This window comes from Callorhinus ursinus, unplaced genomic scaffold (genome assembly GCF_003265705.2).
Source record: "Callorhinus ursinus isolate GAN/ISIS: 27379988/994484 unplaced genomic scaffold, GSC_fseal_2.0 scaffold107, whole genome shotgun sequence".
In the NCBI taxonomy this organism is placed as follows: domain Eukaryota; kingdom Metazoa; phylum Chordata; class Mammalia; order Carnivora; family Otariidae; genus Callorhinus; species Callorhinus ursinus.
Genome location: NW_027397169.1, coordinates 887,198 through 908,024, shown reverse-complemented (window position 1 = coordinate 908,024; position 20,827 = coordinate 887,198). Strand labels below are relative to the sequence as shown.

The following is a 20,827-nucleotide window of genomic DNA, read 5'->3' as shown; positions in this document are numbered from 1 at the left end:
GTTACAGTACGCTCCTGCCCCAGGGCCTTTGCATTGGTTGTGCCCCCTGCCTGGGATGCTCTCCCTCCAGATTCCCACATGGCCCCCTCCCTCACGTCCTCCTCATGTTTACTCGAACATCATTGGACCTCCCCATCACACCCTCCTGGGCACTTCCTACCCACGTTTCTTGCTGTCTTATTTTCCTCCTAAGTTTGGAATACTATCTTTTTTTTTTTTTAAGATTTTATTTATTTATTTGACAGAGATAGAGAGAGCACAAGTAGGCAGAGAGGCAGGCAGAGGGAGAGGGAAAAGCTGACTCCCTGCTGAGCAGGGAGCCCAATGTGGGACTCGATCCCAGAACCCTGGGATCATGACCCGAGCTGAAGGCAGCCGCTTAACCAACTGAGCCACCCAGGCGCCCTGGAATACTATCTAATGTCACTATATCGCTTCTTTATCTAGCTGCCTAGTTATTTGTCTCTCAACAGAATGTGAGGACTTCGATCTGTCTTGGTCATAGCTATGTCCCCACGGCCTGGCACAAAATAGTTTCTCAATAAGTGCCATAACCTTCGGGGCTCAGCTCCCGGCCCAAAGCTCTGTGCTCACACTCCATCCACATGATCCTGGGAAACCTCCTCTACTCCCATGACTTCCCTGGCCCCCTCATCATTGGCCTCTCCCTCATGCCTCTTTAATCCTGACCTGACTCCTGCCCCCACCTGCCCCCTGGACACTTTCCCTGCGCATCCCCCCAACCCCATCCCCACACTCAACATGTCGCAGCATCATCCAGATGCCCTGCCAGTCACAGACCTGGCTCACCTTTTTCTCTCCACACACGTCCCTCCCACATCCCAACAGTCACCAAAATGTCACTTGAATCCATCCACTTGCTCCTGGCCCACAGCCCCCTCCATTGGCAGCCCCCCTCCTCTCTCCAAGCCCTAGACCCCAAGCCCCGCCTCCCCCAAGTCGGCCTCCCTACAACATCTCAAGATGGGGAGTCAAGAGACTCTTTAACCCCCACATCTGACCACAGCCCTCCTTGCTTAAGCCTTGGGCACAGGCATCTGTGTGCCCCCACCCCCCAACTAGGGACACTGTTCCTGCAGAAGAAAAAAAATCCATGCCAAGCCCAAGGCCTACAGAGGGAAGAGGGTCTTGGGCTGTAGACCCTGCTGCTGCCTGAGTGGCTAGGTCCCTTCCCTGGAGCCCATGCTGTCCCTGACAGCTTCGTAATCACACAGTGCATTTCTCTGAGTGACTGCTGAGAGCCAGGCCCTGTGCCAGGCACCAAGCAGACAGCAGTGAGTCTTGCAAGCCCTGCCCATCCCTCCCAGCGTCCTCCACCATCTGGTCAGGGCTGAGCTTGACCTTTGAGAGAGAGAGACAGGAGATAGCCTGGCATTCACAGCTGGCCTTGTAGTTGCTAGGAGCTGGCCTGGCGGTCCCGGCTAAGCCCCGGTGTTCTCCTGCGGGACATAAATAATTTTGCAGAATGCCAACAATGGACAAGGCCACTCTGTGACCGTGGTGGAACAAGACAAAACAAGCTCACTCCGTGATCACGTCTGAATGCAGGCAAAACATGAGCATTGTCCAAACCACAGCAGCAACCAGACATTCACTTTTCCTGGATAGTCTGAATTGCAGTCCTTTGACCACTGACAGCTTTACTCTTGCTTCATTCCTTAGACTTTTTGATAAAAACTAAGACCCTCAATAAGAAAATTACCTCTCCCCCTTTGCTTCCCGACAGCATCCAGATCCACCTGCTGGGCCTTCGTTTCCCAGCAGGCAGAAGGACTAGGCTGAAATGTGTATTTGCAACAACCTGACTGGGCCAAAGCTCTCAGCCAGGCCCCAGGCAGGGGAGCAGTGATGGGACCTCATCCCGGTGGACAAAACAACAATTTGCTTGAATTTAGTGAGAAGAGAGCCACTCAGTTAAATAAGTCCTGGAGAGGTATTAGCTAATGTTACAATGACAGTTGTATTGCAATAGAAATGTATCAAATCAATATGTTGTGCGGCTCAAACACAGGCAATGTTATGTGTCAATTATAGCTCAATGAGAGAGAAGGAAGGAAGGAAGGAAGGAAGGAAGGAAGGAAGGAAGGAAGGAAGGAAGGAAAAGGACCCATTTTGTAGCTGATTTGGGGTCATGAACTGGGGCCCTTGTATCTTTAGTTCACTTTTTTTTTAAGAAATTGTTTTTCCATTTAAAAAGTTACTTATTGTGATAAAATATACATAACATAAAATTTACCATGATAACTATTTTTAAACGCACAGCTCAGTGGCACGAAGCCCATTCACATTGTCGAGCAACCATCCCCACCCTCCTCCTCCAGAATTTGTCATCTTCCCAAACCTAAACTCTGTCCCCATGAAAGACTGACTCCCCCTTTCCCCCATTCATATTATTTTATGTATTATTTTCACGTCGGATCATCTCAAAAAGGAAAGTCAAATTTCCCACCAGTAAGACCATGCGAAGCAAAGACCCACTTCCTTGAACCTCCCCGGAAGCACGGAAGACAAGCCGGAGTGAAGACAAGCCTGTCCCACACCCACAGCGCCCCAGGGAGTGTGCTCTCCCTTGCCATCACAAGTAACAAGCTTGAATTTGCTCAGCCACAAATGTGTTCCTGATGGTCTTTGGGCTGGGAGGGCACTGACGTCCTTAAGTGTACCTTGGAGGTCCGTGAGCCCTGGAATGACATTAAGCATTGCAGTGACCCAAAGACCAAAGACACTGGCTCGTCCTGTGTGGGGAGCGTTAGGAAGCAGACCAGCAGGAAAACTTTGGGAAAAGGCAGTAAGTGAATACCAGCAGCCTACTGCCTCAAATCCTCACTGCTGCTTTCTGAAGTGGTTACCATCCTCACAGCCCCATTTCCCAGATGACAAAACTGAGGCTTCGCGAAGTCAAGTCACTTGCCAAGCTCTCTTGAGCTCTCAGAAGGCAGGATCCTCTGGCCTCACTCCTGATCTTCCTCGCAGCCGCCCTCAGAGTTGCTGGGGGACCATTGTGACAGCACCGTCTGGGGGAAGCTCTTTGGTCACAATGGGCAGAGCTGGACCACACTGGGATGCAGCCTTGGAAGGAACATGTGAGCATCCTCTGGGAGACTGGGGACAGAGGGAGCCTCGAGGGTCAGGCCGGTTGCCAAGCGCATTTTCTAAGACTCATTAGTCCCCATGCCACCCCTTGAGGTAAGTACCATACCCTCATCCCTGATGTGGAAGCTGAAGCTCACAGGAGCCCAATTACTTACTCCGAGGTGACCTAGCTAGTAACTTCAGTTGTCAGATTCTCCATCAACTATTTGAAGACTTCTCCACTCTCAACTCTTTTCGGTGCCAAAATGATCAAAAAAGCAAACATAGACCCTGACAAACTGTGGTCTTGTTATCATGCTTGCTGCCTGCTTTCTAAAGAGGTCGACATGAGCTAGCTGTGAGCTGATGCGCGGTGAGCCTGCTCCAGGGGGGCTGGTCTCTGAGTGGCTGGGACGAGGGGGAGGGAGACTCCTCCTATCTGAGCAAAGGCAAGAAAGTCCCAGTCAGCTAACTGGGGTGCTGACAGCGCCTCTTGGAGCTGGAGATCAGGGAAGTGGAGTGAGAGGTGTCTGAGCCTCAGAGAGTTTGAGGATAGGAAGAGATCCAAGAGAACAACTGCAGAGGGCAGAAAGCCCCATGAGGAGGTGTGTGGCAGGATGGGACATTGGCCAGAACTGAGCAGACATTGGAGGGGAGAGCCATGGCCTCGACCACTGACTGAGGGTGAGGAGAGGGGGCTCCTGTATCAGACAAACTGTAGAAAGCAGTGGTTCATTCTGCAGCCCTTCCTGGTGCTCACTCTGCACTGACCCCCTCTGGGAGGGGCCTTGGCACCTGCTGTTCCTTCTGCCTGGGATGCTACTCCCCCAGGTACCCAAAAGCTCCTCTCCCACCCTTTTCAGGTCTTTGTCATCTCAGTGACACTACCCTATTTAAAACTGCAACCCTCCCATCCCACCTCCCCACCCCCATCCTCCTTCCCCGTGGGATGGTTTTACCCACAGCACTTAGCTCCTTCTCCTAACTCTGCAACTGATAGTAGTACATTTATTCAGTATTGTCTGTCACCTCCTCGCCCCAGCATTAACTCCACAAGGGCACGGCTCTTGGTCTGTTTTGTTATTTGATGTTCCCCCTTCCAAGAACCTAGAACAGTGCCTGGCACACAGTAAGCGTCAAATGAATGATGATATCTCTACTTTCCCTGGGGGCAGGCACAGGTTCTGCGCCTGTTTTTTCACAAGGTGTCCAGCCCCGAGGGCCCCGTGCCTGGAACACAGGAAGGGAGTAAAAGGCAGCATTGTCCTCAGGCGTCGCTTGCTCACTCCCGGGTCTCCGCCCCCTCACAGGTGGCGCCTTGTCCCCCGATGGCCGCGGTCGCCCTGCTGCCGTGCCCGCTGTCCAGGCGGGACTTCCTCAAGGCCTCGCACTTTGCACTGGGGCCCGACCCGCGGCTGCACGTGGGCGCCATGCAATCCACGTCGCATCAGGACTTCCGGGCGCACCCGGGAGGCACCCGCGCACCGCAGTGCCAGGAGCCGCCCCGCGGGTCCCTCTTCGCCCAGGACACGCGCTCGGCGGGCACGGAGCTCGGGTCGGAGACGCACTGCGCGTACGCGCCCCCGGGGCCGTCGCCGTCCGCGCGGTCGGAGATGCGGGAGCGCACCCTCGCCATGCAGGCCAGCAACCTGCGCGTGCACGCGGGCCCGCGCGTCCGCACCGGCCTCTCCACCGTGCGCGCCGACTTCGGCTGGCCCGAGCCGCCGGCGCGCGCGAGCGAGCAGATCCGCGGCGCACGGCTCATCTTCGACCGCGACTCGGTGCCGCCTGGCGACAGAGCCAAGCTGCGCATCCCGCCCACCACCTACCAGGCGTTTTACCGCCCCCACGACCCGTGCCCGCGGTCCCGCGCGCCCTGCTGCCACCTCGGTGAGCGCGCCGGGGCGGCCCGCGCGACTTGCCAACCGCGTGGTTCTCCAGGCGGGCGGGGATTCCGCGTCCTCTCCCAGGGGACATTTGGCTACGTCTGGAGATCATTTTTTTTTTTTAAGATTTTATTTACTTATTGAAGAGAGATAGGGGCGCCTGGGTGGCTCGGTCGTTAAGCGTCTGCCTTCCGCTCAGGTCGTGATCCCAGAGTCCTGGCATCGGGCTCCCTGCTCCATGGGAAGCCTGCTTCTCCTTCTCCCACTCCCTCTGCTTGTGTTCCCTCTCTTGCAGTCTCTGTCAAATAAATAAATAAAATCTTTAAAAAAATAAAATAAAATAGAGAGAGAGCGCGCACATGAGCAGGGGGGAGGGGCAGAGGGAGAGGGAGAAGCAGGCTCCCCGCTGAGCAAGGAGCCCGATGCGGGGCTCGATCCCAGGACCCTGGGCTCATGACCTGAGTCGAAGGCAGCTGCTTAACCAACCGAGCCACCCAGGCGCCCCTGGAGACCATTTTGGTTGTCATCACCCACGGAGGGGGTGCTACTAGCAGGGAATGAAGGGAGGCCAGGGATGCTGCTAAACATCCTACCATGCACAGGACAGCTCGCCCCAGTAAAGAATTCTCCAGCCCCAAATGTCAACAGTGCCGGGCTGAGAAAACCAGGAACCTCCCTGAGCCTCAGTTTCTATAAGCATAGAAGGGCATAGCTCCTGAATTTTTTTCAAGGGGCTGTGCCATGGGCAGAAGTCATGAATGGTGGTTTGGAATCAGACAAATCTGCTAAGTCGCCACCCCATCCCTGTCACCATAGTAGTTATGTGACTGAGCAAGTTGACCTCCCCAAGCCTGGATTTTCCTCCGTGCAACAATAGAGCCCCACCTCATAGGAGCTGCTGAAGCCAAAGGAGCCCAGAGTGTATGATGCACCTGGCATCCAGGGAGCGCTCAAAAAAGAGAAGCTGTCATTTGTATGATTTTCTAATTCTGTGACTCCAGGGGACCGGCTGGTGGTCACTAGTCAGAGTCCCTCCACGCTGGGCTCCGGGATTGTCAGATCTGGACTTGACTCAGTTCTGGTTTTGAATTTCCGTGACTTCCGGCAAGTCATTTGGCCTCTCTGGGCCTCAGGAAGGCTGTAAGGTGGGGAGAATTATGAACCCTGCAGATGGGGTTCGAAGCACTTAACCTAGATGCCGGGTTCAATACTTGGTAATTATTCTTGTTATCATTCCTTGTGTTATTTTTTGGTGTTTTCCACACAGCCCTCGGGCGAGGCTAGTCAGGACTGCCCAGCTCCCCTTTCCAGGTGAGGACTCGCATCCCAGTGGGCCAGAGGCTGCAGGGGCTCAATGCCCTTCTCTGTCTATTCTTGCTCATCCTCAGGGGGTCTCAGCCCCCTCAGGTGGGACCACAGGAGACAGGATAATGGGACCTCCTACCAGAGACACTTCCAGGCCCTGCCGAGCCCACCGGCCTTGATGTGTAAGAGGGTAAGTCGAGGTAGGGCTGGTGCTGCGGGGGACGGCAGCGATAGGGGCTGCGTGGGGTTGTCCATCCCACCTCTGTCCACCCACAGGCCTTCTCCAGCGTGGAACTGGGAGACTTCAAGATTGGCTATGGGCCCATGTGTTCGGAGCAGAAGCAAGCCTTCAGGCCCCAGGGTCTGCCCCCAGACAGGTACAAAGAGACGGTGGCCTTCCACCAGGGTGGCGGGCTCTCAGCGACTCGTGGAGCGTGCCACCCAAGGCTCTGGGGCCAATACTGTGCCTTTGAGGCCTCCATCACCTATAAGCAAGGCTCTCCCACCATCAGCACCCCACAGCTTGGCCTTTGGGAAGCCTGCCTCTCTCCCATTTCCTGGGAGTTGCAAGGGCCCGGATCAGACGAATCCTCCCTGGTCTGCAGGTATGACAAGGCCCAGGCCGCAGCCCACATCCACTATGTGAATATTCGTCCTGGAGATGGCCTGTTCCATGATAGGACCACCAAAGCTGATCATTTCTATGCCCGAGAGCCCGGTGAGTCTACTGCCGGCCCTGCCCACCCCTCCCCCCTCCCCCCAACCTCCTCCCTTCCCACAGGGGCCTCCCGGTCTGCTCAGCCTCTGCTCTGCCACTGGCAGAGCCTTTTGTCCTTCACCATGACCAGACTCCAGCATCGCACATCCTGGAAGGAAATTGGTGCCCTGGTCCAGGCAGCCTCACCACCTCCATGCATTTCTTCCATGGTCAGGTCAGCCGGAAGGGGGAGACCTTCCCCCGGGGCTCATCGGGGAAAGGGTTTCCCAGGCAGTACCAATAGCAGGTGCAAAGGCCTTGAGGTGGGAGTGAGTGTGACGTGTGGGGGACCTCCTGGGTCTATCTGCGGCATCTAGGGTTAAGTCCCTTAACCACTGGGAGCCTCGGTGGCTCTGTCTGCAAAATGAGATACAGTGCCTACTCCCAGCACCAGCAACGTGGGGCCTAGAGAGGGTGTGAGCTCTCCAAGGTCGTAGAGCGCTCGCCTCTTGTCTCCACCCGGGTTTTGGGAGATCCCGGACACGGGAGCTTCCCAGAGGCCATATGGTCTTACAGCCGCCGCCCGTGACCGAACCACCCAGCCGCCACGTGCCTTACGAGAAATTGAAGAGTCACGTGCGCCTAGGGGACTCCTCGCTGCTCGAACCGTTCCTCCAGACCCCCACGGGCACGGACTATTGCCCCCGTGGGACGCCAGAGAAGCCGCAGAAAGCGCCCAGTCTCCACTTGCTGCGTAGCAACCTGCCACGAGGCACCGACGGTGAGCGGGTTGGGGGGAGGGGCAGGGCTCCCTTCCCCGCCGCAGCTCTAACCCCGCCCCGGCCAGTTTCGCCCCGCCCACCGCCCGATTCTGGCTCCGCCTCCTGAAGAGCGAGATCCCACCCCAGGGACCGAGAGCCCAACTCTGACCCTGGACAACCCGCCCCTTCGTGGACTTGACTCCCCACCACCACCACCGTCTCCGCCACGGCACTGCCCCCTGCATGGCCGTAGGCCCGCCCCTCTCCATATCTGCCCTTTCCCGACTCTAACCCCTGCTCTTCTGTCAGGCTCTGGCTCCTCCCCCTCACCGACTAGCCCGCCCTGCCTTAGCCCTCACTAGTCTGCGCTTGCCACGCCCCTGGCTCCTCCCTCCGCCCCGCCTCCTAATCCATCTTCGCTCCAACTTCAGCGAGGGCTCAGGCTTCGCCCTGAAGTCCTACTCCATCCTTAATCTCGCACGTTCCTGCCCAGGGACCATGCCTCTCCTCCTTCAGCCCCTCAGCTCGACTACCCCCACCCCAAATCTCCAGAAACAGATTTTTTAACCATGAACCAGAAGATGCTGAAGCCTCATAGAACAGCTCCGGCCTCCGTGACTGAGGACATGCTACAGCGGGTGAGGGATGGGGAAGGGTACCTCCCTGACCACGTAACCCCCCAAATCAGTGTAGCTTTATCTCAGGATGATAATGCCGTCAGCTCAGGCCCAGAATTCGTATCAAGTCCTGTCAGGGTCTCTCTAGGGTGACCCCAGGCACAGGGTCATCTTAATGTCACCCCAGCCTCAAGGTCATCCCTAGCTCACCACCAGGGTAGTTAGTGGCAGGGCCAGCTCAAGGACACCTTTATATCACCAGCCACAGTTAAACCCCCAGCCGAGGGTTAGTTCGCAGTTGCCTGCGTCACCACAGTCCTGGGGTCATTCCGGGGGTCACCGGTTTCTCTCCGGCTCCTGGGTCAGCCCAAGCTGGGGCACCTTTTGCCCACCTCCTCAGAGCCCAGTCATCAGCCTTTGCTGCTCCTAGGGTCGTATGGGGGCCACGGGGTGGGCCAGGTAGGTCCGCCAGCCTCCAGGCTGTCCTGCCAGGCTGCCCACCCTGCCTCCACAGTGCAAGTACAGCCACATTGAGCCCCCGCTGGGCAGACAGCGCTTCTTCTCAACCCAATACGAGCATGAGTTTCCCTCCAAGTACCAGGGCCCAGCAGTGCTGAGATTGGTCAATCTGCAGGACAGCCATGTGCCTCTGGGCTCCCCTCGTCAGTGGGGCTGTGGGGCGGGTAAGGCAGACCCTCGGGCCCCCCAGGCCCCCACCTACCCATGCCCTAGACAGCAATAAACAGTGTCTTGGCAGCATCCCACCCCGCCCTCCATCAGTCAGCCATGAAAGAGGATGCTTCGTGGGTTGGGGACGGTACAGGAGAGAGTGACTCCATCAAATAACCCTGAACAGACACTTCCACGGGCCCTGAAGATCGCCCCACTCTGGGCAAGGAGGCCATCCCAGCTTGTGCAAAGCCTTGGCTGTTGGACTCAGTGTAAGGTGTTCAGGTGCACCAACAAATCTGAACGATGTGAAGAGAGGAGTCATAGCGTCGAACAGGGCAGTGTGGTGAAGGGCTAAGAACACAGATTCCTAGGGCTGAATGGACAGAGTCCAAATCTTAACTCCTCTGTCCTGGATAGTAGTCTTAGGCAAGGCGCTTAACCCCTCTGAGCCTCATCCGTTTGCTCATCTGTAAAGTGGAGATGAGTGGTAGCTCTCTCAGAGTGTTGTAAATGAGAAATGTACACACTTCAGTGTGTGTGGCTGGGGGTCAAGGAGGGAGAGAGCACTTCCCTTCTGAGCATGAAGGTATGGAGGAAAGAGGAAGATGAGGGTATGGGAAGGAGGCTTCAATCACTGAGAGAGGGGGTGGGGTTCGGGGGGGGGAGACTGAGGGGGTGGAGAGGCTGAGAGTGACCCAGCAATCTCCTCCACTGTGGGTGAAAGCTGGAAGCTCAACCGTGTGCGGGCTGGCTAAGCAGCTAGTCAGAGCTGGGTCCAGGGACAAATCAACAAAAGCCATCATGATATGATCAAGTCGAAGGGAATAGGTGTCCAGCCAGGGACGAAATGAAAAGGGTGGAAAGGAGGAGGAGGGGATGGAGCTCCATCACTGATGGGGCTTGACGAGCATATCAACAAATGGTACCTTGGACAGCGCCCCCATCTTGAAGGTCTGGGTGTGGTGAGATTGGCTCTGTCCAGGATAAAATGGGCCTCAGTGGCCATGCCCAGGGACTGCTTCTGTGGGCTGTTGGGAATCTGGTTTCAGGGAATGAACATGGCTCCCTGACTCCATCCCTGACTCTGTAATCAGACCTTCAAAGACCAAAGCCTCCTGAGCCACCAAGAGCCAAGCTCAAGCCCGGCCAGGAGCCCTTTCCCCCTGGGCAGCAATTCTGTGAGGCCAGGTTGTCATTTCCACAGGAAGAACAGGAGTCCAGCTTTGGGTCCCACAGAATAAGATGGCCCTTTTGGCTGCTCTCCGATTATCTATACAAGGGTCTGCTAGCTGCAAAGCACCTCTTCTGTTTGCTTCCACTAAAAATCTACATGACACACTTCTGAATTACCTCATGATCAATCAGGATTTCTCAATCCCAGTACTACTGACATTTTGGATGGGATCATTCTTTATTGTCAGAGGCCCTCCTGTGCACGTAGGATGTTTAGCATCATCCCTGACCTCTAATCACCATATGCCAATAGCATCCTCCCTTTACCCCAGCCAGCTGTGACAACCAAAAATATCTCCGGGCATTGCCAAATGTCCCCTGGGGGGGCAAGAGTTGCCCTGCTTGAGAACCACTGCAATAAACCCATCCTGCAGTGATCCCCAGGACAAAATCAGACTCTCCTGGTAAAGCTGGTCTGTTTGTTGATCACACTACTCTTAACTAAAGGACTTTTCCTTTTTGCCTTGCCTGCCAGGAAGCTCAGAAAGCTTACTTTGGTATTCATTTCCATGTAGCTCTGATTGCAGGAAAATGTGTGCTCCTGCTTGGTTCTAAGAATGGTTTAAAGCACCCAGACACCAGATGAAAAATAATGGGTAGGAGTTCCAAGGAGGCAGATTTATTTCTGCACAAATTGAAGGATTTTCTTTTCTTTTTTTTTTTTAAGATTTTATTTATTTATTTGACAGAGATAGAGAGAGAGCACAAGTAGGCAGAGAGGCAGGCAGAGGGAGTGGAAGAAGCAGGCTCTCCGCTGAGCAGGGAGCCTGATTCAGGACTCGATTCCTGGACCCTGGGATCATGACCTGAGCTGAAGGCAGCCGCTTAATCAACTGAGCCACCCAGGGGCTCAAATTGAAGAATTTTCTAACAGTGGAACTGACAAGCCCCAGGATGGTTGCTAGAAAAGAACAGGAGCTTTACTAGAAATATTTTTAGTGCAGAAAGATACTTCATCATGATTTGGGAGGTATTCTATGGATTTATGTCTATCCCTCCCTATATTCCACTCACCCTTCCCCACACCAAAAAAGGCATTTCATACCAACTACAAAAACCCAAAAGGCTTATAGACCAAGATGAATAAAGTAGGATTGTACATGGGAGAACAGATTAATTTTTAAAGGAAAACATCATGGAGCAGCAGAATTCAGACCTGCCACTTCCTTGTCTTTCTGTCCTTAGGCAAGTGATGCCATGATCTGCCCCCTCTTTCCTTGTGCATAAAATGGGGCTGGCAACAGTTCTCACTTCATGAAGTGGGTACAAGCTTTATTTATTTATTTTTTATTTATTTATTTATTATTTATTTATTTGCGAGAGAGAATGAGAGACAGAGAGCACGAGAGGGAGGAGGGTCAGAGGGAGAAGCAGACTCCCTGCTGAGCAGGGAGCCCGATGTGGGACTCTATCCCGATGTGGGACTCGATCCCGGGACTCCAGGATCATGACCTGAGCCGAAGGCAGTTGCTTAACCAACTGAGCCACCCAGGCACCCTGGGTACAAGGTTTAAAATGCACATGTGCCATTCTTAGAACAGAGCCTAGTATTTGGCTGCAGCTTGGTGACAGGTGCCCCTATTTTTTAATGTCTTAGGTCATTTTTGTTGCAAGTGATGGAAACCTGGCTTGCTCTAGCTCAAGTAGAAAGGGATTTTTTTTTAAAGATTTTATTTATTTATTTGAGAGAGAGAGAATGAGAGATAGAGAGCACGAGAGGGAAGAAGGTCAGAGGGAGAAGCAGACTCCCTGCTGAGCAGGGAGCCCGATGTGGGACTCGATCCTGGGACTCCAGGATCATGACCTGAGCCAAAGGCAGTCGCTTAACCCACTGAGCCACCCAGGTGCCCTAGAAAGGGATTTTTATTGACTTTGTTACAAAGAAAACCACACACCCCAAACGGTGTTACTTGGGCCAGGATAAGTCACCAAACCAAGGGTTAATACCTAACCTAATTGCAGTTTCAACCTCCCCCAGAAATGTAAGTCTTAATCTACCAATTGGAAAATTTTTTTTTATAAGCACCAATAAGGTAATCTGTCATATGGGCCTTCTTCATGGACAGAAGATGAGGTAATCCACCTAATAAGATCCCCTACCCTTCCCCTAAGGGAAAGTGACTTTGCCTGGAACAATTCTTTTCTTTTGCCTATAATTTTCTTGCCCTAGCCCCCTTCCTATAAAAACCTTCCAATTTGTACAACTCCTCAGGGTGCCCCTCTATGTGTTAGAAGGGATGCTACCTGATTCATAAATCTTTTTAAGATTTTATTTGTTTGAGAGAGAGAGAGTGTGTGCAAGCAGTGAGCACGGGGGTGAGGTGGGTTGGGGTAAGGGCAGAGGGAGAAGGGAGCAGGCTCCCCGCTGAGCAGGGAGCCCAGCGTTGGACTTGATCCCAGGATCATGACCTGAGCTGAAGGCAGATGCTTAACCAACTGAGCCACCCAGGCACCCCCATGAGCCATTCAATAAAGCCAATTAGATCTTCCAATTTATTTGGATGAATTCTGTTATTTTATAACTTAGAAATAAGAAAATCTGGAATCTACCTCACCACCTTGCAATCCTGTGTCCCTCCAAGCGGTGGCCAAAAAAAGAGAATGCTAGCAATCCAAATACTCTTGATTAAAGCCTCAAAGGAAGGAGAGGGTCTTGCCCCAACTCCTCGTCTTGGAACTTAAAGGACACTCTGATTGGCCCACTTGCATCTGCCCAGCCATGAACCAGTCATTGTGCCCAGAGGGATAGAATGCTATGATTGGATGGCCCAGCTCACAAGCCCACCCCTGGGTGATTTGGTTCCCCAAACCTCACCAGGATCTTTGATCCTGGAGCCCAACCTTGCTGGACCCTGTCTCCTAGCAACAGATCTGTGCCTGCCCATCCCCTTAGCATCTCTTTTGCCCCCGGTTACAATCTGGAGGGTGGAAAGATAGCTAACAGGCTCTTCCCAATGGAGGGTAATTGTATGTTTATGGACAGGGAGTGTTCAGTGTTACAGAGTAGCCTGGGGCATCAAGTGCCCCCTAGTTCTCCAACAATCCCAGTCTTATCTCTCACCCCATTACTAATTTCCTCCTCTAGTTTGGGGCAGAGAATTCAGCTCCCGCAATCACAAAATCAAGCAGATGCTAGTCTCTGCGGCAAGAAGTACATAGGCAGCCTGTGTCTGTCTAGGGAGACCTTGATGAAGGTGCCCAAACATTTCAACATCCTGCTATTTTTCTCCAAAGCCCCTCAAACCACAGTCTCAAGAAACACGTGGTTAGAGTCCCAAGATAAAATAGGCAAGATTTTTTTTTAAGATTTTATTTATTTATTTATTTGACAGAGAGAGAGAGAGAGACAGCGAGAGAGGGAACACAAGCAGGGCGGGGTGGGAGAGGGAGAAGCAGGCTTCCCGTGGAGCAGGGAGCCCGATGCGGGGCTTGAGACAAGGACCCTGGGATCATGACCTGAGCTGAAGGCAGACGCTTAACGACTGGGCCACCCAGGTGCCCCAGGAAGCAAGATTTTAATCAGCTTATTTTTCTACCGCATAACAGAAATTTCTTGTTTCTTGAGGAAGGCTCTTCTCAGGGCAGACTGTATGCACCTCATCAATCTAGGGAGTCCCATTCACTTTGTAGTGAATATATGTGTCTGTGGTGGCCCTGCCCCTCTACCTCACTTTGCTCTGCCAATTCCACATTTTAGGTTACTTCCCACAATACCCTTCCTCTTCCAGGTACTAATTCTAAATTAGTCAAGACTGTCATCGATTCAAGGGACAGAAACCCACCCCATGCCCAGGAAATGTGTTGGCTCATGGTATTGGAAAGAATGAGGGCTTTTGGCCTCAGGTATGGCCATATTCAGGAGCTCAGCCAATGTAGACGGAACTTTCTCTTCAACTCTCACTATACATCCTGGTGTAGATTGGCTTCAGTCTGCATGCAGACTGTTCTTCCTGACAAGTGGGGAAGGGGGCTGCAGGTAGGACGGGGGCCTATATACGGCTTATGATCCCAGAGGAAAAATGAGACCGTCCAATGTCATGTCCTCCAACTTAATTATTGTGGCCAGGAGATGGGATTCTCTGATTGGTACGTTTAGGCTGAGTGATACTGGGGGGCTGTGTTAGGTTGGAGTAGCGGAGAAGGATCCACAAAGGGAAAGCAAGGTGCTGAAAGAGATACTTAGCAGACAGGGGAGCCTGGGTGGCTCAGCTGGGTAAGCTTCTGACTCTTGATTTCAGCTCAGGTCATGATCTCAAGGTCATGAGATGGAGCCTCACATCGAGCCCCACGTGGGGATCCGTGCTCAGCGCGGAGTCTGTTTGAGATTCTCTCTCTCCTCCTGACCCCCCTTCTAAAATAATAAATAAATCTTAAAAAAAAAAAAAAAAGATACTTAGCAGACAGAAACAACACTGTCATCACAAGCATTATTTGCTATGGGATCCTCCAGGAGGTGGCAGGATGAGGAACCCCCGACATAATCCAATTTCAGTCTCAGATCTCTCAGATCTGCTGAGGGCTTTTCCACAGAAAGGTGGAAAGCCAGTTTCAGACCTTGAGCTCAGCACAGATCTAGAAGGTTCAGGAAAGAAGAGAGAAGACTCCTGGAGGCCTGATTTGCTTGAGGTTATATTCAAGGGTAGGTGGTGTGTCAAAATTCACACAAAGACCATCAGAAATACAGCTGTAGTCAAAAAAGTTTTTTTAGCTCGCTAAAAAGGGAAGATCAGACACCAGGAACCATGGGTACCTCCCTAAGAGGGTGTTGGGGGACAGGAGGGCACCTTATAGGACTCAGGCATGTGGGGTGGGGGGTAGTTTTAAAGAGAGTTGAAGAGAGTAGAAGCAATTCTCGGTTGGTGCCGTCGGGAAGCAGGGAGCGGATTGGTGACTGGGTATTTTGGTGATTTTTATCTCCGAAGTGGGAGGATGGACGGGGAGCTGTCGTTGGTAAGAGGCGGTAGCCATCGCGTTAGTCCGGGCGAGGAGGGTGTGTATTCATTTTTGTGGTTGCAGAGTGTCCTTGTCTCTGGCTCGGTTCAGACGTGGTCACAGAGCGGCCTTGTGTGGTCATTGTTTATATTCTGTGACTGTTGTTTATGCTCAGTGAAGAACATCACGGCCCAGCTGGCAGCTGCCAGGGCTGGTTTTCAATCCCTCTTTGCGGGGATCTGTGCCTCCAGGTAAAGTCTGCCCAGAGTCCTTCCCCACTTTGGCCTAGGCTTCTCCAGAGATCATCACTCCAGTGGGCATCAGACACAGGGAGTCCACCAGTGACATCAGTGAGTGACCTATCAGCCGGACAGCAGGAGGAAAACACTCAGGGACAGGGCCCCCAACACTCTTCCTTGGGGAGTCTTACAGGGGGACGCTGGATTGAGCAAAGATTAACAGCTTTGTAAATTGCAGGGCTTCTCGGAGCCTTGGCTTTGCTTATGTGCCCTGCCCGTTGGGCAGAGAGATAGAAGGTTTGGTGCTTTTTGAACAAAGATAAGAGTCGGAGACACGGGCACGAGGCAGAGACAGAGACAGAGGAGGCCAGAAACAAGGAGAGACAGACGGGCAGAGGCAGGAAAAGTGACAGGGACAGAGGCAAAGAGACTGAAACGGGGAGGGCCGCAGAAATAGAGGGGCAGAGACAGAAAGGAACAGAGCTAGGCGCCGAGAGGGCAACAGAGATGCAGAGAGAGACCGGGGCAGGGGGAGACCGCGGCAGGGGCCGAAGCACGCGGGGGCCGGGAGGGACAGCGAGGGCCTGAGGCGCCGGGCCGCGGCGGGCCGGGGCAAGGGCAGCGCGGGAGGCCGCGGCGCAAACAAAGGCGCGGCCGCGCGGCCGGGGCGGCCGGGCCGGGACAAAGGCTGGCCCGGGGGGCGGGGGCAGCGATGGCGACGGCCGCGGCGGGCGCGGGCGAACTACAAGTCCCAGCAGCTCCCGCTGCGGCCCTCGGCCGGCCCCTCTCGCTCCCCGGGAGCGCCTGGCGGGGCCGCTGGGCCGAGGGGGCCGCCGGCGGGGCTGGCGGGCGGGGGGCTTCCTGCGGGCCCCGGGGGCGCGGCGGGCCGGGCAGGGGCAAGGGGCGCCGGGTGAGTGTCCCCGCGAGCGGGCCGGGCGGGCGGGGGCCGGGGCCGGGGCCGGGGCGGGGGCGGGTGCGGGGCGCGGCCCGGGGCGACCTCTGTCTGCCGCCCCCCTCCCCGCCCGCGCGCCGCCCGCCCGCCCGGCCCGGGAGAGCAGGGTCGCGGGCGTGAGGGGAGGGGGGGTCCCCCCGCGGCCCGCGGGCCTAGCGCGCCCTTTCCGCCGCCGCGGCCCCGGGGGGAGGAGGGCCCAGCCCGAGTTGGGCGCCTGAAATCGGGGAGGTATGGGGGGGGCACCCCTCAGCTGTGGGGTCGGGAGCTCAGAACGCCTCCTCCCCTGGAGGCGATCCAGACCCTCTCTATCCCAGGAACCCTGGAGGACGCCTAAGTATTGTTCTCCCCACCCTCCAGCCTGAGGTTGGGAGTTCAGGAGGCCCTTCCTCAGGAGGGGGATCCGGGGTACCCTCTGACCCCCTGGAGCCCAGTTATTGTTCCCCTCACTCTCCAGTCTTGGGGTCCAGAGTTCTGGAAACCCCTTCCCAGGAGGTGATCCAGGGGTCCACCTGCCCCCTCCCCCCAGGAACTCAGTTCTCCTCCCCCCTTCCAGCTAAGAGTTGAGAGTTTGGAAGGCCCCTTCCTCCGGAGGCCATCTAAAGGTTCCCCTGCCCCCCCCCAGAAACCCAGGAGGGGACCCAAGCATTGTTTCCCCCGCACCCTTCAAATGTGGTGTCTCCGTTGAGGAGGTGATCTAAGAACTCCACCCTCTCCATTTGCTTAGCCACTTGGAGCTGTGGGGTTGTGGTTCTGGATGTCCCTCTCCCCAGGAGAGCCAGAGGCCCCCCCCATCCCTCCCTCCAGGAACAGATCTGTTTGTTTGCTCCCCAACCCACAGGCCATGGGGTGGATAGCTCAAGACATCACCTCCCCATCAGGTAATCCTGAACTCCCTCTGCTCCGCAGAAGGGCTCCCAGCAATGGTTTCTCCACCCTGCTTCCAACCTCCAGGTATGGGGCTGGAATTCAGGATCTTTTCTCCAGGAGGAGACCAGAAATGTATCCTGACACTTGACCTCAGCCTTGGGATCAGTTAGTTACTCAGGAATCTCCCTTTCCTAGGAGATGACCCAGGAGCCCCTCAGTAACCCCACAGGGGCCCCAAGGATTATTTTTGCCCCCACCTAGGGATTAGAATTCAGGATCTGCTATACAACTGGGCAAACGGGTACAACACCTGTCCCTACTCACCTGGCTAAGGGTCCATGGGTCTCTCTGTGCCCCAGTGGGTCCCACCTTACCCCCCCCCCAGCTTTAGGAACTGGCATTTGGATACACAGGTGTTTTGACAGTTATTCCCACCCCTGAACTGTGAGGTCTGGCATTCCAGTCACTTCTTCCCCAGCAAGCAAGCCAGAGGTGCCCCTGCCCTACCTCAATGATGCAAGGGGAGTACCAGATGTTGTCCCCCCCATCCCCCAGATATAAGCTTCAGAGCTCAGGATGCTTCCTCTCTATGAGGCAAGCCAGAGGTTGCCCTTGCTACTAGGAACCCCCAAATATGTCATCCCCGACTACGGGACAGGAATTCAGGCCATGTACTTGGAGCAAGCACAGGAACCCAGGCACTCATCCTCTTCCCCATGAGGGGACCCCAGTCAAGCAGGTAGGAACCCTGGACTCTCTCTCCTCCACAGGACCCAAGCTTCCCACGGGAGGAGGAGCCCAAGATGGAGAGAGGGGCAGAGCCCTGGAGCTGGGTACTGGAGACCTCTAGTGCCGGGTCCCATGACTTCCATCCAGGTGTGGTGCTGAGAAGGGAAGGTTCCCCCCACCCCACCCCACCCTCCATGTCCCACCAGGGTCCCTCTTCTCCCTGCCCTGGCTGGAGCGCATCACAAGTCTCCCTGCGATCTGAGACAAGGGCAGGATCCATGTGTGTATTCAGGAGTGGGTTTTGGGCCATGGCATGGCCCCCTCTCACTTCCCTCCCCATCCAAAAGAGACCCCCTGGCCTCCAGAACCTACCCTCCACTCACCCTCTGTCCCCACCCTGCAGATCCTGCCCCAGAAGCAGCCAGCACTTCCACACCAGGGATGCGGCGCTCGGTCCTGGTCAGGAACCCAGGCCACAAAGGCCCGAGGCCCACTTATGAAGAGCTTGACTCCGACTCAGAGGACCTGGACCCCAACCCTGAAGAGCTGGACCCAGTTTGTGAAGACCCAGAGCCTGACCCAGAAGACCTCAACACTGTCTCTGAGGATGTGGACCCCAGCTATGAAGATCTGGAGCCCGTCTCTGAGGATCTGGGCCCCGACGCCGAAGCTCCGAGCTCCATCTCAGCCACCCGAGACTCGGATCCCCAAGATCTCGACCCCATGTCCTCAAGTTTCGACCTCGATCCAGACGTCATTGGCCCTGTCCCCCTGGTTCTTGACCCTAACAACGACACCCTCAGCCCCACCGAGTCCCCAGACCTGGACCCCCTCTCATCCAGCCTCACTGCCACTCCCGAGGTCCTGGCCCCCAGTCCCGCGGTGCTCCCTGCACCTGCCAGCCCTCCCCGGCCCTTCTCCTGCCCCGACTGCGGGCGAGCCTTCCGCCGCAGCTCGGGGCTGAGCCAGCACCGCCGCACCCACAGCGGCGAGAAGCCGTACCGCTGCCCCGACTGCGGCAAGTCGTTCAGCCACGGCGCCACGCTGGCCCAGCACCGCGGCATCCACACGGGCGCGCGGCCCTACCAGTGTGCCGCCTGCGGCAAAGCCTTCGGCTGGCGCTCCACGCTGCTGAAGCACCGCAGCAGCCACAGCGGCGAGAAGCCGCACCACTGCCCGGTGTGCGGCAAGGCCTTCGGGCACGGCTCGCTGCTGGCGCAGCACCTGCGCACGCACGGCGGCCCGCGGCCGCACAAGTGCCCCGTGTGCGCCAAGGGCTTCGGGCAGGGCTCGGCGCTGCTGAAGCACCTGCGCACGCACACCGGCGAGCGGCCGTACCCGTGCCCGCAGTGTGGCAAGGCCTTCGGCCAGAGCTCGGCGCTGCTGCAGCACCAGCGCACGCACACGGCCGAGCGCCCGTACCGCTGTCCGCACTGCGGGAAGGCCTTCGGCCAGAGCTCCAACTTGCAGCACCACCTGCGCATCCACACGGGCGAGCGGCCCTACGCCTGTCCCCACTGCTCCAAGGCCTTCGGCCAGAGCTCCGCGCTGCTGCAGCACCTGCACGTGCATTCCGGAGAGCGCCCCTACCGCTGCCAGCTCTGCGGCAAGGCCTTTGGCCAAGCCTCCAGCCTCACCAAGCACAAGCGGGTGCATGAGGGCGCGGCTGCGGCCGCCGCCGCCGCGGCCGCTGCCGCCGCCGCCGCCGCGGGCCTCGGCCTCAGTCCTGCCTCCATGTTGAGGCCAGGGCAGGTCTCCCTCCTGGGTCCTGATGCTGTCTCTGTTCTCGGCTCTGGCCTGGGCCTCAGCCCTGGCCCCAGCTCTGGCCTGGGCTCTGACCCTGGCTCCGTGGTGGGCTCCTTCCCTAATCCCAGCCCCAAAGCTGTCTCTGGCTCTGAATCTACCCCCACCCCTGATTCTGTCAAATCTGACCCTAAGCCTGGTCCCGACGCCAATCCTGACGTCGTGGCCAGCCCTGAGCAAGGATCCGGTCCCAGCCCTGACCAGGATCCCGTGCCCAGCCCCGACCCCAACCCTGAGTCTCACCCTGACCCCTGCTCTCCCACCCATGATACTGTCAGTCCGGCCATCCCTACTGGCGAGAGTCCTGAGTGGGTGCAGGAGCAAGGGGCACTGCTGGGGCCCGATGGCTGAAGTGGACGCCAACACTCATGGGGGGCCTGGGGAAGTTGTGTGTCATGCAGTTTAGTAAAATCCTCCCACTGCCTCCTGGCTCTGTGTTGTGTGGCTTGCCTGTTTCTCTTTCCTCTAATGCACAGCCCCTTCCTCAGGAGATGGGAGGGTGTGGCCGGTGCCAGCAATAGCTGGAACCCCAACGTCCTGGCTCCGCCCTAATCCTCCAGGCTTCCCAGTTCCCCCACAAGGTCTCACACTGGTCCCTCCCAGCAGTTACCACTCTGCTCCCCCAGTCCTGGCCACCCTAGTCATGGGCAGACTTCCCCTGCAGGTGGTCTGAGCAGGATCCCTTCCCTTTGGCTTTTCTATGAGTGGTGGAATTTCTGGCATGTTCACAGTCTAGTGGGCTGATAATGGAGACTGATATGAGACCCTGCAGGCAGCCCTACCCATCTGCTCACATAACCTACCCCTTGTCCTTCACAGCCCAGGTTATAGGCACAGCACTGGACAGAAGAGGTAGTCATTTTTTTTTTTTAAAGATTTTTTTATTTATTTGAGAGAGAGAGAGAGAATGAGAGATAGAAAGCGGGAGAGGGAAGAGGGTCAGAGGGAGAAGCAGACTCCCCGCTGAGCAGGAAGCCCGATGTGGGACTCGATCCCGGGACTCCAGGATCATGACCTGAGCCGAAGGCAGTCGCTTAACCA

The 20,827-nt window shown here is 56.0% G+C and overlaps 1 protein-coding gene and 1 long non-coding RNA gene across 10 annotated transcripts; one reads left to right on the top strand and one right to left on the bottom strand.

The window, feature by feature from the left end:
* Window positions 1–3,068: 3,068 nt before the first annotated feature.
* Window positions 3,069–20,217, top strand: ZNF358 (zinc finger protein 358). Of its 9 annotated transcripts, none has more exons than XM_073889401.1 (10): window positions 3,069–3,207; window positions 4,404–4,983; window positions 6,368–6,474; window positions 6,561–6,661; window positions 6,890–7,002; window positions 7,107–7,216; window positions 7,558–7,762; window positions 8,259–8,380; window positions 18,025–18,130; window positions 18,387–20,217. In XM_073889401.1, exons 1-10 carry the CDS (start codon window positions 3,193–3,195, stop codon window positions 20,135–20,137), a joined length of 3,210 nt encoding a protein of 1,069 aa, XP_073745502.1. In that variant the 5' UTR covers window positions 3,069–3,192; the 3' UTR covers window positions 20,138–20,217. The 9 variants fall into 9 exon arrangements, with proteins under 9 accessions (XP_073745502.1, XP_073745503.1, XP_073745501.1 ...); XM_073889402.1 differs by having other exon boundaries at window positions 7,086–7,216; window positions 8,295–8,380; XM_073889400.1 differs by having other exon boundaries at window positions 7,086–7,216.
* LOC141371837 (uncharacterized) lies at window positions 5,125–7,966 on the bottom strand. The gene is made up of 3 exons (XR_012377093.1): window positions 7,912–7,966; window positions 7,595–7,743; window positions 5,125–5,277 (listed from the first exon to the last, which is right to left on the bottom strand). It is a non-coding gene; the product is annotated as an uncharacterized lncRNA (long non-coding RNA).
* Window positions 20,218–20,827: the final 610 nt, after the last annotated feature.

What these genes read in the sequence shown, in the direction of transcription:
- ZNF358 (XM_073889400.1), top strand. An exon ending in CGGCCTTGATGTGTAAGAGG is followed by an intron (nt 6,475 to 6,560) that starts GTAAGTCGAGGT and finishes GTCCACCCACAG; the next exon opens with GCCTTCTCCAGCGTGGAACT. An exon ending in CAGGGTCTGCCCCCAGACAG is followed by an intron (nt 6,662 to 6,889) that starts GTACAAAGAGAC and finishes CCTGGTCTGCAG; the next exon opens with GTATGACAAGGCCCAGGCCG.